The sequence below is a fragment of the Mchenga conophoros genome, linkage group LG7 (genome assembly GCF_057382185.1).
Source record: "Mchenga conophoros isolate Kocher_MC1m ecotype Shallow Benthic linkage group LG7, M_conophoros_male_GT1.1, whole genome shotgun sequence".
NCBI classification, from domain to species: Eukaryota; Metazoa; Chordata; class Actinopteri; order Cichliformes; family Cichlidae; genus Mchenga; species Mchenga conophoros.
This window is the reverse complement of record NC_140532.1, coordinates 63,076,139-63,094,188: the sequence shown is the minus strand read 5'-3', so window position 1 is coordinate 63,094,188 and position 18,050 is coordinate 63,076,139. Positions and strand designations below refer to the sequence as shown.

At 40.2% G+C, this 18,050-nt stretch overlaps 1 protein-coding gene across 1 annotated transcript in view; it reads right to left on the bottom strand.

The window, feature by feature from the left end:
* Positions 1 to 4,449: 4,449 nt before the first annotated feature.
* spon1b (spondin 1b) overlaps positions 4,450 to 18,050 on the bottom strand; it is a 128,262-nt gene continuing 114,661 nt past the window's right edge. The window contains exons 12-16 of the mRNA XM_085280700.1: positions 14,712 to 14,882; positions 12,874 to 13,041; positions 12,570 to 12,728; positions 7,702 to 7,899; positions 4,450 to 6,980 (exon numbers count right to left, since the gene is read on the bottom strand). Of these exons, the coding sequence (XP_085136826.1) occupies positions 6,826 to 6,980; positions 7,702 to 7,899; positions 12,570 to 12,728; positions 12,874 to 13,041; positions 14,712 to 14,882 (851 nt within the window). The 3' untranslated portion in view covers positions 4,450 to 6,825. The remainder of the gene's footprint in view (positions 6,981 to 7,701; positions 7,900 to 12,569; positions 12,729 to 12,873; positions 13,042 to 14,711; positions 14,883 to 18,050) is intronic.

The window sequence follows — 18,050 nt, the reverse complement described above, 5'->3', positions numbered from 1 at the left end:
GATCCAGCTCTGCCTCTTGTCTTTCTGTCACTGCTACTGTTCCTCAAACAATGCATCATAGCAGGTCTTACTACCATCTTGTAAACCTTCCCTTTCACTCTTGCCGCTATCCTTTTGTAACAAATCCACCCTGACACTCGTCTCCACCCACTCCACCCTTCCCGCACTCTCTTTTTCACCCTGCCATTGCTTTGAATTGTTGACCCAAGTTATTTGGATTATCTACCTTGAGTTTTTATCAAGGTAGATGAATCTACTGCATGTTTACCTTTCTACCTGACACAGGACAGGATGGAGCTACAGCACTATGCAAAAGTTTTAGGCAGGTGTGAAAAAATGCTGTAAACAAAGAATGCTTTCAGAAATATAACTGATTGTTTATTGGCCCAAAATGTAATCTGCAGCAGGACAACGAGCCCAAACATACAGCCAAAGTCACTAAGAACTATCTTCAGCGTAAAAAAGTACTGGAAGTGATGGTATGACCTCCACAGAGCCCTGATGCCAACATCATCGAGTGTGTCTGGGATTACATGAAAAGACAGAAGAATGTGAGGAAGCCTACATCCACAAAAGATCTGTGTTTAGTTCTCCAAGACGTTTGGAACAACCTACCGGCCGAGTTCCTTCAAAAACTGTGTGCAAGTAGAAGAATTGATGCTGTTTTGAAGGCAAAGGGTGGTCACACCAAATATTGATTCGGTTTAGATTTCTCTTTTGTTCATTCACTGCATTTTGATAATAATGAAAATGAATGATTAACGCTTCCATTTTGAAAATATTCGCTTTCCAACTGCCTTTGCACAGTACTGTATGTTTTCATGTTTCATGCATACAACAGCTTCGATCTCTACTTTCCAAATGTTGCAGCAGAAATCAAGTCTATCACGGCATCCACAGATTAGTCATTACAGAGGAGAGCAAAACAGCTGTATTGGAGACAGAAGAACAGAACTGCCATAGTTTTGAGAATATTTGACATGTTGTGTATTTAGAGATGCTTATTCGCATTCCTTTATTCTAACAAATTTGAGTTATTATTGCTTTCCTACCAGCTTGAAGCAGTCTGGCATTGCCTTCTAACCTCTGACATCACCGGATCTTTTCCCTTTTCCGATCCTTCTCTCTAAACTCCAGAGATGCTGGTGTGGGAAAATCCTAGTAGATCAGCAGTTTTTGAAATACCCAGAACAAGCCTTCTGGCACGAAAGTTAATTAAATCACCTTTCTTCCCCATTCTGATGTTCGGTTTGAACTTCAGCAGACTGTCTTGATCATGTCTACATGATTAAATGGAATGAGTTTCTACCATTTGATTAGCTGATTAGATATTTGCAGGAAATTGCAGTGAACCTGTGTATCTAAGTGGCTTTTTGATTTAGAATATATATTGCACCTATGTGCAGGACACCAGATTTTCTCAAGAATTGTACAGGAGGCATCATTTCATATATTTACCCTTGCCCAGCCAATGCCCCTCTGCTTGTTGCTAAGAATTCAAAATAACAACATGAGTTTTGGGAGTTAAATTATTAAATATTGCAGCAATGTTATCACTGCATCAGGACACCTATCCTCAGATGAACTTTTCAGGGTCCAAGGTTTTAAAGGAAAGTGACTGCAGTCATTGTCATGGGAACTGTCATAAAGTGCTTGTGCTCTGTTCGGAGCTGAAAGCATGTCTAATTGTTGCTCTCACTGTTTGAGCTGAAACCCAGCAGCTTCAAAACATCATTCAATATTGATCTTTGGTGCATAAAAAGCTATATTGTACTTTCTCTAGCATCTCTTATTCATAAGAATATGATATGTGGGCTGACTTGATGACACTTAAAGTCTCATTGGATTGCACAGGTTTGTTAAACAAGCAGTCAAAGTTCAGAGTTGCAAGTTATGAGGCTTCAGGTTTTATGAGGTTATTATATTTTTAAGTTAAGTCAGTTTAAATATGTAGTTTTTGTGCCTTTTATCTTAATTAATAATAATAATAATTTTTACACATTTTTCTGGAATATTAGAAATAACAGATTGTATGACTGTGGTCTTCTTATTAGACAGAGAAAACCAACTCCGCTGAAGTCATAGTAATGTCATTGTAGGACATGTCAGGTTTGCCTGCTATCATTGTGAAAGTGTGGCGTTTTATAGAAACTGGTTTTCAATGCAGGTGCAGCAAAAGGAGCCATTATGGGAAATGTATAATTTCATGTGTTGGAACTTAAAAACAAATGACGCAGACTGCTCTACCTCAGCTTTTATTTTGGCCATGTTTTAATGTCAGGTATAAGCATTTCAGTAGATGATAGACAGCAGATGCAGAGTAGGGTTATAGCCATTATGAAGCTGTTAATCTGACTATAAGCCAACAATGTTAACAGACACTGAATAAATCGGACTACATTTTTAGTCCACTCCTACAGAAGAACTGCCGTCCTCATGCCTGTATCTCCATCTAGTGGAATTAAATTGCAAGTACATCAGACACAAGAACTAAATACCACAAAACCGACTGCAGAATAATTACCCTGTCACTGAAGTTCATCTGCTGGATTACTTGTATCTTCTCATCAAATAAGCCTGGCTGGACTAGACTAGGGCCCCAAACTCTGTGCAGTTATAACAGTCAACTACAAGCCAAAATGACTTGTTTAAATCAGTTTGGCTATTATATCATCTATGAGTGTAGCTGATATACTACCACCCAAAAATGTAATTATATTAGAACTGTGAGCTACTCAGCACTCATTCCTGTACTAATTACAAACTTTGGGGTGAGGAAAGAACCAGAAATCTTGATTACTATGAAAAAGACTATTATTTATGGTAAGAATAAATAATAAATAAATGAAGATACATATTCTCACTGAACCTGGACTCCTCTTTGTGTCATATTTTTCAACCCATGCATACAGTCATATTAAAAAGCAAATACACCCCGAAAACAAATCATCTCGTCTTAAAACGGTGCTAAAATTAGGCAAATACAACGTTTTTGAGCAACAACATATTACACAGTCGTGTTATTTACTGAACAAAAACTGAGCCAAAAATGTAGATGCAGTGTGTGAAAGCAATGATTTTCAACCTTTTAGAACCATTTTTAGTAGCAATAACTTAATTGTTTTCTGTACGACTATCAAATGCTCACATTGTTGTGGAGGAATTCAGGCCCAGTCTTCTTTACAACATTGCGTCAGTTCATTGAGGTTTGTGAGGATCTATTTATGCACCTTTATCTTGAGGTCCCACCACAGCACAAGTCCAGAGTTGCTGCTGTACTTAGGATCGTTGTCCTTTCGCATCACACAGTTTCAGCCATGGCTGATGGACCTCGCATCTGACTCCAGATTACATTATGATCACTGAAAGGTGAAGTGAGTAACACTGGTCATCTGTTCATCTGGTAGTCAGAACTGTTAGTCCGGCGGATATGTTAGGGAGCAAGTGAAATGTGGGAAAAATGGACACAATTCAGTGATTTAAGCAAGTTTGACAAGGACCAAACTGTGATGACCAGGCACCAGGACTCCGGGCAATGTTTTGCTGGGAAACACTGGGTCCTGCCATCCATGTGGATGTTACTTTGGCACATACCACCACGTATAATCAAAGGATTTTTGCGCACCATGTACATCCTTTCATGGAGAAGGTATTCGTTGATGGCTGTGGCCTCTTTCAGCATTATAATGCGCCTTGCCACAAAGCAAAAGTGTATCAGGAGGAGGAGAACTACAAGTTTGAGGTGTTGACAACATCTTCTCCAGGCCAGTCAGTCCAATTGAGCATCTATGGGATGTGCTGGAAAAAACAAGTCAGATTCATAATGGCCCCAGAATTTCCACAACTTTGTTGGAAATATCTTGGTGCCAGATACCACAGCACACCTTCAGGGGTCTAAAGAAGTCCAGGGCTCCACAGGCTGGAAATGTTTTGGCAGCAAAAGAGGAATTAGCACAATATTAGGCAGATGGTCATAATGTTATGCCTCATGGATGCAATAACTACTTTTATTATTGCTATTTATTTATATAACTTTTAACATTATTTAACATTAAACAGCAGTATGATAACTAATATCCACTTACCAGTAGTATTGTTAAAATATGTCATTTTCTTATCATGAATTAAAAGAATAATAAATTGGTGTTTTGCAATGTTTCACTACTGATCAGCAAATTTGTTCTCATCCTTAAGGCATTTAAATACAGCAAATATAGTTTAAGTTAGATCAATTTTGTAGTATTGTAGTCATCACTTAGCACTTTATACAAGACCTAATATTAGTTATCAAGGAACTATTTATTAGCGGTGGTTATTATAAAGTTGTATGTGTTTCTTTTTTTATTTGAAGGACAATATTGCATCTTCACTTGTCACCTTGCTGTCATTGTTGGTTCTTACACAACATGCTGAAGGAAGAGCTTCATTAGTGCAATGACACCATGACTCTCACATTTACCATTTTTTTTATTGTAAAGGTGGTTTCTTACAAAAGAGTCACATGGTACAGACATAAAGAAACAAAAGAAAGAGCCCTGTAAATAAAAGAAAGTGACTTCAGAGAAAACATCTACAGAAAACACACCTTTGTGTTGACATTCTTATAAAAAAAATGCAACAAAATCTGCTAAGTAATGCAAAAAAATAAAAATAAAAAATCCCCAAAAGATTTTACAGATCGATTTTATCTTCACAAAGCGCAGTAAAAACAATACATTGGAAAAATGTGTTGTAACCAAGGTCCCAGTAACAGTCTGCTGTACATTGATCTATCCTACAGGTTTGAATACTGTAGAAACTTCTATATCCTCTACAGTACATATGCCTTTTACAGCCAGCAGATGTGTAAGATGTCTAAGACACTTCTAAGGCTCCGTCTGAACAAAGCAGATACAGTCATTTCGCTAGTGTTTTACGACCACAACTACAGCTGATAAAGCGTGATGTCCAAATAAAACATAATCACCTCTGAACATGCTAAAATAAACTCTTCTGACAGAATGAGAGCTATCGCAGGCTTGATGCTACATCAGCTGAAATGACAGATAAACAGCAGTACAGTATATAAAGACTCATTTTAACAGTATAAAACATCTCCACTGAAATGGTCTGTTCATAAGGAAAGTGGTTTTTAGTAATTACATAGCAGTGTCATTTATATGCGTTGGTTAGATAGTGAATGTACGTATATCCTCAGATTTTTAGAGACTTCTGTGTTACCATCTATGTCTTGCAAAAAAAAAGAAGAAGAAGATTTTCACAGTTAGTTTGCAGTCAATTATTCAATCCGTGGGATTTTTTTCTCACTAGAACCGAAGCTCATTTTTAAAGCAGTGGGTAATACATCCTAAAAATGTTTCTGTTTCCATTATCTGACGTTAAGTTTATTTCATACAACAATAACACTGGAGTAGCACATTAACATTTTGAGAAACAGGCTTCTTTTACACTGATCCAATTGTGTTGGATGTATAAACTCATCCTCTGATGTTTGTGAGAACCAACTTAGTTTGTTTAGCCTGAAGTCTGAAAGCAAGGGGAAGACTTATCCTGGCTCTGCAATGCAATTGCTGTTTCACTGTCACCCTTACAGTGACTGCACATGTCCAAAAAATAGCCCTTCACAGAGCCCAGTGGAAACTGGTGTGCACTAAACATTTTACATAATGAGTGATGTGTCATTGAACTAGACACACTAGAAGATGGATTTTGTGCTTTTTGAACAGAGCCACTCAGTGCGTTTTCTCATTGTCTTTTATGTAGTTTTCATTTTCCCTCAGCCAACCAGGTAGAAGTTGCATCCTTTTACCACACAAACTAAGAGTAATAATTAAACATGGCATTACTCCAGACAGATCACAACTTCACACTCGGTCACAATCCCGGCTGATTCCCTTCTACACATTCATCCATCCAGCTTCTCCACTGTCACTACAAGCTGCTTTGCAACTGCCTTCCACCCTGCTCCTCCTGTTACCATGTGTCTGACCTTATAGTACAGATGTACTTAATATTCTTTTGAGTATAATAGCTCTCACTGAACTAATATTTTTCCTGTGCAAGAAATCTTAATATTACAGTAGCACTGGATGAAACACTAAATCAAAGTAAAGTAGTATCACAGAATTAATGGCATTTAATGGTCAGATTAAAGTTGTCTGGTAGTGTTATAGGAGGCATCTTAATAGGGACAAAGCAGGTTAACATATTTCCAATACAGAGCGTGTAATCCACTTAGCTAATGCTAATTTTAAATTCTCCCCAGTAGAGCCTTTACATAAACAGTACATTAAAAGTATCCAGCTTTCATTAAAATGCTCAGCTCCTGATTTTTAGTAGCTAAATCAATGTTTTGTAGGTGCTGCAGAGGACAGGGAGATATTGGTGAAAATACACAGAAAATACTTTCCTACTAGGAGTAAACAAAACCCAACTAAAAAGTTAAAGTTTGTTGCAAAATATGTATTAGGTTACTTTAGCGTCAGGTTTCTTTCTTCTTCTTTTTTTTTTGCAGGACACAGGCTTTCTCTCTAATACTTCCACTATGCTCTAAAAGGAAAATAAATCAACCCAGCTAACTAAATGTCCACAAAATCGTCACTAAAACAGCATGTCATTATGTCTTATTCTTCTTATTCCTTCCCTTTCTTAAATCCTTACTTAAATCCTCCGATTTTTCCAATAATAACCCATAATAATCCTGTACGTCTCCTCCCAGCTACATAAAAAAAATCAATCTCTGTCACCACTGTTTTTAATGAAATCTGATTTTCATGTTTAATCCACTGCACACCTCCCTGCCTCTTTGTAGCTTAGCAGTGCCCCCTAGCATTCCCGAGCGTTACAGGCACGGATCTCCTTCCTGTCCTTACAGCCTTTGGACTTTGTTCTTTTCTTTGCCACCCTGAAACGCTCCTGGATCCCTCCCCCGCACGGTTTGGTGCACTCTGTCCAGCTAGACCACGGCTGCATCCTGCAACCTGATGGAATAAAACAGACTCTTAGTTAATAGAAAAAATTACAAGGAAAAGCAAAATATCCCGAAATTGCATGAACTTAAACATTTGTTCATTATTTCTCTTATACAGAGGCTTCGATCTCAGAAGGAGAGACAAATCCCTTCGGTTGCGTCAGGAAGGGCATCTCGTGTTTTTTAAGAGCAAAAAGAATGATCGGCCAAATCAAAACATGTGGAGCTATCTACTTTAACAGTCTCTTGTGAATAAGGGAGCAGCTGAAAGTAGCTTCACTGAACATCTCTGCTCTGTGTATTCTCATGCTTGTCTGCACTCTTGCTCGACCCTTTGCATCGACTATCTTCTGTTGTGGACATGGATGCTAAAGACTTAATGTCTGTGCGTCACATTTGTTAATGTGGTATATTTACATATTCTATATTTCTATCAGGAAACAACTTTAGTTAAAACAGGTCACAAAATCAAACTCAGGCGATGTCATCGCGAGCCAATGTAACCTCATGGATCTGTTGATACGGTTACTCACGTCTAACTAGCTAGGTCCCACATGGAGCCATGCCACCAAAAACAAACAGCTGCAGATGGACATTTCAGGGTTTGTCTAGTATCTCAGTCCTGACTTAAATTGCTTTGCTGGAATAAAACAACTAACCATCTAAAACATCGGCTCGTTAAAATGTCTAAATGCTACATGAAGCAGTTTCAACAGACTACCACGACCAACCTGGCACCTCTTCCTCCTTAATCGGTTTTCGCCGACACTTCCGGAGCTTGCACTTCTTCCTCTGGATGGTCTCAGGGCAATAGCTGCCTCCAAACTGTGGCTCCACTTTGATCATACGGGTCCGAATGGTGTGTCCTTTACCACAGGTCTTGTTGCACTCTGACCACTCTGTCCACTCTGAGACCATGCAGTCGACAGCTAGATAGATGGAAGGAAAAAAGGAAGAGAAGAGGAAAAGGTAAACATGGAGGGAAAGACAGGAATAAAGGCACAAAATTTAAAAAGAGCTACTCCAGGATTGGTGAGCTCACTTGACCTTATTATCTTCTCCCTGGCGATTACTTAGTGTGCTTTTGTCTTGACTTTGTCGGTTCATTGTTACATAGCCCTTAAATATTATTATTATACCATTTTTCTATTTCTATATCCATTTCTTTCTTGGTTTTTGCTTGGATCCTGATTCAGTGCTGTCACCAGCATGACACCATGAGTGCTGATGAACATTTACAGTTACAGCCCAGAACAAAGAGTCTGGAAAAAAGAGAGTGTTGCACACCATGCTAACTGCGGACTGCGGACTATAACGGACTATAAACGACCAGCTTCTTCAATGATGAATGCAGATGCTTCACTGGCTGATGAGCTGAACACGTTTTATGCTCGCTTCGACGCCGCAGCAATTAAAACAACAAACGGCTGCGCGTGCTCGGAGTGCACCAGTGAAGAAAATGCATTCGTCATCACAGAGCATGCCGTGAGGAACACCTTCAGGAGGGTGAACACCAGGAAGGCAGCAGGACCAGATGCAATCCCTGGCCGGGTCCTTAGAGCCTGCACTGACCAGCTAGCACCGGTGTTCACGGAGATCTTCAACCTCTCCCTGGCCCAAGCTGTGGTTCCCACGTGCTTCAAACAGTCCATTATTGTCCCTGTTCCAAAGAAACAACAGCCCGCTTGCCACAATGACTACCGTCCAGTAGCACTGACTTCAGTTGTAATGAAGTGTTTTGAAAGACTGATGAGAGATCACATCACTTCTTCACTTCCTGCCACCATCGACTCACTTCAGTTTGCTTACCGGACTAATCGTTCCACAGACGATGCCATATCTCACCTGCTCCACACATCCCTGAGTCACCTGGACACTGGCAGAGGGAGTTATGTTAGGATGCTGTTCGTGGACTACAGTTCAGCATTCAACACAATAATTCCCTCTAAGCTTTTCACCAAGTTGACGGATCTAGGACTCAGCTCATCACTGTGTCAGTGGATCCTCAACTTCCTCACAGACAGACCCCAATCAGTGAGGGTGGGAAAACAAGTCTCCCCCTCCATCTCACTCAGCACTGGAGTGCCTCAGGGCTGTGTTTTAAGCCCCCTGCTGTACTCACTGTACACTTATGACTGTGTAGCCACATCCGACACCACCTCCATTGTCAAGTTTGCTGACGACACTGCTGTTGTGGGCCTGATCTCCGACAACATCGAGACGGCCTACCTGGAGGAGATTAGGAACCTGGAGACCTGGTGCCAGGAGAATAACCTCTTCCTAAACATCAGCAAGACTAAGGAGCTGATCGTGGACTTCACTACAAAGCAGGCGAGGAATTACAAACCCCTCATCATCAGTGGCACGCCAGTGGAGAGAGTGGACAGTTTCCGATACCTGGGTGTCCACATCACTCAGGACCTGTCATGGTCCTGTCACATCAACACCCTGGTTAAGAAAGCCTGTCAGCGTCTCTTCTTCCTCAGAAGACTTAGAGACTTCCATCTGCCACTGAAGGTGCTCAAGAACTTCTACTCCTGCACCATCGAGAGCGTCCTGACGGCAAACATCTGCACCTGGTTTGGGAACAGCACCAAGCAGGACAGACGAGATCTGCAAAGAGTGGTGCGCTCAGCCGAATGCATCATTCAATCAGAGCTCCCTGACCTGCTGTCCATCTACACCAAGCGGTGCAAGTCCAAAGCTAGGAAGATTATGATGGACCTCTCCCATCCCAACAATGGACTCTTCTCACTGTTGAGGTCTGGGAAGCGCTTCCGCTCCCTTAAGGCCAAAACAGAGAGAATGAGGAGGAGCTTCTTCCCCCAGGCTATTCGGGCCCTGAACCAGGTGTAGGACTGGACTCTCCCACACACGTCACCACACGCACCACCACACATTTCCTATAATCCTATAATTCCTATAATTTATAATCTTTATAATCTCTTCTGCTATTTGCACATTCTTTACTGTAAATTAAGTTAATTTGTAAATTCTGTAGTAAACTGTAAATTGTAAATATTGTAAAACTTTTCTTCTGTCATTTAATGGTCGGGCATTGTACAGCTACAAGCATTTCACCCCCATGTCATACTGTGTATGGTTGTGTGTGTGTGACAAATAAAATTTGAATTTGAATTTGAAATTTGATAACTAAGGCTACGTTCACACTGCAGGCGAAAGCGCATCAAATCCGATTTGTTTGACCCTATGCGACCCATATCCGATCATGGTATGACAGTGTGAACGGCGCAAATCCGATCTGGGTCACTTTCGTATGTGGTACTGAATTCGATACATATCCGATGTTTTAGAAAGCGACTGCTGTTTGAACGGTCATGTCGCATTAAATCTGTCTTTTACATCACAAGACAGACGCCAATTATCAGCACCGGAGAAGCGCCCGAGAAGACATCGCGAACGCTTCCTGGCCATCCCGTGTAGATGTCAGTGAAACTGTTGGGAAGACAACGTTGGAGAAACGTGATAACTTTATTTGTACTGTATAATCTGCAGATTCTGACAGAAATCTGCAACTATCCTTTGAAGCACCGCTCCTCTAAAACAGCAATAAGGATCATTATTAGGTTATTTACATTATTATGTAAATAACAAAATAACTTAAAGCAAAAATTGGGAAACGTAAAGTCGGAAGTCTTTATATTAACGGCCATCAGTCAAACAATACTGTTTGCTCTGGGTCTAAACAGAGCGCGTTGTGTGTGAAGTCTTCTTTTGCGCATGCGGGCCGCTTTGAGGGTTCACACTAGAGCGCGTTTTCTGTCGCATTTTATTTGTAGTGTGAACGAGCAGACAAAAAAATCGGATTTGATCAAAAAATCGGAATTGAGCATTAAGACCTGCAGTGTGAACGTAGCCTAAGACTTAACTTTTGTGTCTGTCTGGATGTACATGCAACTAGTGTATTCACATTAAACAGATCAACTCCTAATGAGCACGGCAGCTGCTCACTTTTATACCAAAATTATAAAGTTAATGCAGATAAAAGATTTCTAAAAGCCAGCAGTGCATGCTATATCGTGATTGGAAATGACCAATCCAATATGGTGTTCAGTCATGTTTTTGTCACACTATAGTGCTACTAGTCACATGTGGCATGTGGTCAATTTAGGTGAATGGGCTGAATTCATTTCATGCAAAGTTGCTACATCTTCAACACGACAAAACGGTTTGTGACTAATTTATCATACCAAAATTTTTTGCTGTGCTCAAAGGCAAGTGATTACTATTGTCAATTCTCTGCCAGTCCCCTGCTCTGCAAGTTTCAGCTCTTAAGCAATGACATATGACTCCACATAGTCCCCAAGTCTGAGAAAAAGTGATGGGGGCATGTTAAATAATTACTGAAATACACTGTAGGCAAGGAGAATAAATCTTACTCTTTGGCTATGAAGATGGGAATGACTGTGCTGTGTGTGATTTATGTCTAGTAAGTGTGGCAGCGCCACTGTTTTAGTCCTGGAGGAAATCACTGACACCCTGATTAACTAGCCCCTTCTATAGTCAAACAAGAAAAGAAAAGAAAAAAAACGTTTTAACACCTTTCTTAGTAATATCATTAAAGCCTGACCAAAATGTGACTTTTGAGGTTGATACCTCAGGGGGTAGGTTTTGTTTGAGCATTAGGAGGGGCACAGATGAAGTCCAGGGTCCTATCTGAGGAAATATGGAGGATGAGACTCTTATTTCCTGCATTCTTAGGGATCTTTGTAGAAAGGACACCATTATTACATACCAGCTGAAGTTGTAGTTGAAATGAAAACACAAAAAAATCAGGAATCAGTTCACAGTTTATCATATTGGGATCTCTTTTGCCTTAACTCCTTCTGGCATAGATTCGGTGAGCTCATCAGAACATCCAGTCTTCTATTGTCCACTTTTGGTGAGTCTGTGCAAAATAGCCTCAGTTTGTTAATATTAGCTGACAGGAGTGGCATTCGATGTGGTCTTTTGTAGCCTATTTGCTTTAAAGTTCAATGTGCTGCGAGTTTAGAGATGCTCTTCTGCATCCCATGGTTGTAACAAGTGGCTATTTTGAATTACTGTTGCCTTCCTATCAGCTTAAAGCATTCTCGCCTTTCTCTTCTGACCTCTGGCATCAACAAGGCATTTTCTCACAGAGAAATGCTGCTCATCGGATATTTGGATCTCTTTTTCCCACTATTATTTGCAAACCGTAGAGATAGTTACGTGGGAAAAACCTGGTAGATCAGCAGTTTCTGAAATATAAAGTCACTTAAAGCAATGTTAGTCACCGTTTTAATGGTCAGTTTGAATTTCAGCAGGTTATCTTGACCACCTCCAAATTTCCAAATGCATTGAGCTGATGTGATCAGATATTAGCATTAATAGGTAACTAGTTACTATATTAATATTCTCTGGCTTTCTGTATTACTTTCAAATATTTAGTCTCCACTTTTCTCATGTAATCCTGTTCAGTTAATGCAAACAGGGATCGTTTAATCTTCAGCGCTCTTTTGTGTTTGACTGGTTTTAGATGTGAGAGTGTGAGCTGTACCCGGTATCTACCTAAGAAGAAGAAGAAGAAGAACAACAACAACAACAAAAGAGCACTTACGACACTCAGGAAGCATGCACTTCTCTGTCTGCTCCAGCTCTTCAGTGCACTCTGCAGGATCAGACTTCAGCATCCTCTGCCGTGTTCGGATCCCCCGTCCACATGTGACACTACACTCACTCCACTCCGACCAAGGCGACAGCATGCAGGGGATGGTATCTGGTTTAAGTGATACACACACGTAATTATAGTATTTGCTCATTCATTACAGTCAGCTAAAATAAAATGCAAATGAAGTGCTAATATACCAACAAATGCTCATGCAAAAAAACAACATATGACAAAACAGCAACTGTTGACTCACGGCATTCTGGCATCATGCATTTCTCCACTTCAGCTACCTCGGTCTTACACATGGATCCATCTATAGGGGGCATCTTTACCATACGCTCCCTTCTTCTCATGCCTATCCCGCAGGTGACGCTGCAGGGATCCCACTCCCCCCACTCAGTCACCACGCAGCTGCTGGGTGCTGTTGGAAGGACAGAATACAAAAACCATCTCCATCCATCAGTTTCAGCTCAAAATTGAACATTTACGGCAAAAATGTATCGTTAGTTCACTTTCAGTTAATATATGTTAGTATTTTAAGCACAGTGGAATAACTACTGTGCAAATTTGACCGACCGATCAATAATAGAGGACAAGTAGGAGAAAAAACACTCTTTTTGCCTTTAAAAAAACCTAAAAAAAAAGCCATCACTGTGATGTAAATACGATGGTTTCTACTCTGTATTTTTATAAAGAGCTTATAGATCTGCCTCTCCTTCAGTTTCCACTTAATTCTGACCATTAATAAGAAAAACTCCTTGCTCCTTTAATATGCAAATGTACTCAAGAGATAAAACAGGCTACTCTCCAAATTTACAAATACAGAGCACATGTTTTATACAAGACAGATAACCTTCCCCATCATTCACTTAGTGAATACCAGGAACAAAGCTAGAAGTCTGACGACCTTGAATAGCCATATCTGCTCAGCGTGTCTCTCATGAATTCAATAAAAACATCACAAACAAAGATGATCACAAATAGTGCAATATCGACTCCTATCAAACTACAAAGAAGCAACAGACACTACGGCAATGAAGCCACTGGCATGGACAGTGTAACAAGACTCAGGCACAAAAGGCATCCATGTGGGTCAGTTAGCTCATAACCTCTGTTGCTATTACTGTTTATCAAGTTACACACTCTTCAGCCACACTACAGGGGGAATTATAAAAAGCTTCCTCTGTCTGTTGATCTCAGAGATCTGAGCCAGTCAGACTCCTCCTAGACTACAAAACACATCATTTTTACTTTTTACTACTTCTAAAACCTGTTTTTATGTAAAAATGTAAGTGACTTTACTTATGTTATTACATTTGTAACCCAAAGTGAGAGTTGGAGAACATTTCTTGGTGTGTAAAGTAGGTGTAATGCAACCACTGACATCCCCCAGGTGATCTGGAGGTGTTGGTGAGGAGAGGGAGTCTGGCATCTCTGCTTAGAACGCTGCCCCATGACCTAGTCCTGGATTTGCAGTAGATAATGGATGGATAGATGGACAGATGGATGTTTGCAGAAAGTGCACTGCATTAAGAGAAGTCCAGTCCCCCCACTCTGTTTCAAAATGGATATCAGAAATGGCTGCCTGAATGCCCTCAGAGAAAAATCACATATATCCTACCCAACAGATACGATCTGGCAACCTTATATCGGCTCTATAGGAACAACTTCCTTATCAGCTACACACATTTTCTGGCACCAGTGCATGTTAATGCTAACATCCAGATAAAATTGCTGAAGTAACTTCGCTGCTACTTTCATGTTTTTATTAGGAGCATAAATACATGTGTTCTAAACTATGTTACGGCCATGAAATACACCTTATTCACCAATTAAATGTGCATTATTTATTTCATTTATGTCATTATTTTGTCACTTTGTTCTTTTATGCTTCTTTGACAACGTTTTTTCTTTTTTTGGTTGGACTATTTTGCATATTAAACACGGTGAAATTAGATGCTCTAATTTAAAGACGACAGGCTACATTAAACTCTGTGCGAAAAAGAAATGTAGCAGCTGGCTCAAATTAAAGGCATTGTTAATTTGGTTGGTTGGGTCAATCTGTTCATACGGGAGAAAAAACAGACTCACAGCATTCATCGTTGACAACACACTTCTCTGTCTCCTCAGTGTTGAGCTGGCAGAGCGAGCCGTCCTCGGGATACTGTTTGACATATCGCTCTCGAGACCTCATCCCCATCCCGCAGGACACGCTGCAGGCCGACCAGCTGATCCACTCTGACATCATGCACGTCGAGGGCTCTGTCCAGCAGGAAGAGAAAGCAGACGACCACCAACTTGTTTTTCTTACTGAGTAAACACCAGCATTTGTAATTGAGCAAAATTCAGTGTTATAATTTGTGCGCAGTGTATGCAGTATAAAAGTAACACTCTGGAAGTCTGTTTCCACAAGACGTCATAAAACATACACTGTCGCCAAAATACTTTTCCTTGTGAACATTCCTTGTTTCAAAAGAGACATGGAAAGGTTAAAGGTCAGATTTTTGGAAATCAGTTTTTTAAATTTTAAAGAGAGTCCTTATTTAAATCTGCTGACTTACAAGTGGCAGCCATGAAAACAAAAAGCCACCATGCTGTCCTGTGCCTGTATGACAGTGAGGTAGCTGATATCAGCCGCTGCAAAGCACAGCTGGTTACTGGAATGAGATCAACGGAGCCTAAAAGCTAAATTATCTGTATATTAACACTAAAACAATAACAAGCAGCTCACCTTACCCACCTTTGGGGAAATGGAAAAACCTATTGATTGAAAACTTACAAACATACATGGAAATACTGTATATAAGGCAAAACCAGAGTTTGTATAATTCTAATAAGTTTAGTCAGTATCTGATATGAGTGCCTTTATTCTTTGTCACAGCCTGAATTCTCTTAGACAAGCTTTTGTGTAATTTCTTTTTAAGTTCAGGAATAGCTCTCCTAAATTTTACACAAATCACTGCATTTCATTTTTTCAGAAGATGCTTTTGAAATGTCAGCTTCTTTAGATGTTTTACATTTTATCCTAGAAGATTTAAACCATTGCGGAAAAAAGACTCAAAAATTCCCAACATTTGCATGCAAAGAAAAGTAATTTCAATAGGAAACGTGTTTTATTGTCCCACCTGTGCCTTCTGCAGAAGCAGCCTTTCTGCTGCTAAAACCCAGTATTGGAATGGGACCTTCAGATCTTCAGTCTAGCACTCTCCCAAGTGAGCTATTTCAGCTTCACTATCTCAGTCAAGAGGTCCTCATCAAAAAGAATCCATACAGGAGCACTTGAGTCACAGGATTCTCTCTCTACACACCAAACCAGAATCCCCCCACAGCTGCTTAGGTTTCAGACTGTTCAGTCATCTCAGAGTTGAAAGCGTCACTTTTAAAAAAGCCCTTCCTCGGACACTGCCTTAACTCTCTTTTAATAAGGCGAGTTGCCTGAGGGACAGTCTTATTCACAGCAGGGGCCTTCAGGGAGTGGAAGTCAATATGTATGACCTCGCTGTGTATCAGCTGAAAAGTGAACTGCAGCTTCTCGAACTTAACAAGGTTCCACTCTGGTATATTTTATCACTATTAGCCAGAATGGTGCTTCGGGATCTCCCTGTTCTTCACTTACAGAGAGACGCTGTATGAGCCATCTTGTTCCAACACCTCTTCTGAGAATAGCGACTAAGACAGTGAGTCAAAAGTGACAAAAGGGAGTCAGATACAAAGAGATCGTTTTGTAAGAATTTTTTTAAAAGAAGGAGCGAATGAACTTCAAGCAACTTAGCATGGGTTTTTCTTTTTTTCTTCTTTTTGGAAATGTATAAGCCTCCTACCAAACTGAGAATAGTGTTACTTATCAGAGGTGGCCTAATAAAGCAGAGCGAAGTGAATCATTAATAAAAGATACAGGTATTTGAAGCTTGGATGAGGCCTCTAGAGAGCCAAAATATTTCCCAGGAATATTAATCACCCTTGGAGGCGGCCTCTATCCAGCCCCAGCATGAACCCTGCAATTATCCATCTCCCACTGCACACTAACGGAGCGCTAAATGAAAACAAAGGAGAGGCGCTCAGGAACAAAAAGCTATCCATGTTGCTGGCTGGTAATCAATAAGAGTAGTGAGGGGTGGAAGTGTGTGCATGTGTGTGTTAGAGGCTTGTTGAGCCTTGAACAGCTGGAGCTTCACTAGTTTGAGGCCTTGTAGACATCCTGGGAGCAAAAGAAGAAGAGCGAGGAGGTGGGTGGGGAGCAGACAGGCGCTGACTTTACTGCCTCCCAGTATTTGTTCCAAACTGACAACTTCACCGAAAAACGGGTAAAAGCAAACTTCCGAAGTTTTCTGCTCGTTTGTGTGCTTGCTGTCATTTTTTTTAAGCAAAGGTCCATCAACTCTGACTGAAATCAGACGAAAAAGTTTCTCATTTGGCAAGAAGAAAGAGAAACTGAGAGTAGGAGGAAAGAAATGTGGAAAAAGTTGAAAGTAATTTGATAACCTAGATTAGCGTGAACTGCCAGCTAAGTAAATATGTTTGTGTGTGTGGGCCCTCACTTTGTGTCAGACTGATAATTGGCTTCCCGCACATACACAATCCTCCACTTGCTCTTATTAGCTTTAACATAAGATTGAAAGCACGGTGCTTTGATTTCTTTTAGAGATAAACACAATCAAATCCTGATTTAAGTATCCTGGATGCAGCAGGCCATCCGGCACCAAGACCTGATCCACATAATCTTTTATGTTTGAGTGAAGTAATTAGGGTATCCAGTTACCAGTGTTTACTCTGTGTGATTAGGGATTTCCTGTATTTTGTCACATATTCCCTTGATGAAACTATATAAACATATCTTCAGATATGCGTGGCCTTTTTCTCAAATGGAGCTTTCATAGTAGCTAGCTGGAGATTCACTTTTTAATGACAAAGGTGCCACCTGTTTCCTTCCATAAGCGCACAGTAATCCCTCATAACAATAACCTAAACTGTCACAATGGAATTTAGGTAGAAAATAATTTCACCGGGCTGTGAAATATAACCAAGGGAACAAAATTCAATTGGTTTAAGCCACAATGAACCACCCAGAGTCACTGAGTGCGGTTTGTTTTTGGAATAAGATAAATAGCGAAGCTTTAATCTGCTTATTTCGAGGGTTCACTGATTGCCCCTCTTGTTGATCCGATTTTAATGTCTCAAACTCTAAAAGGATTAGGACACAGGAAATGCAAACTTTTTTTAATGCAATATTACAAAATTGTGTTTTGATTCATTTAGTACAATTTGTGACTGTGACATTCCACGTGTTGTTGCTCTGTTAATTTCTGTAATTATTGTTTGTGTATTATTATATTTTTAACTTCGTCGCTATTAAGTTTAGGTTTAGGTCCACTTGAAACAAGCTGAACATTTCAGTAATGAGACTGAGAGCCAGAGTAGTCAATGTCGTAG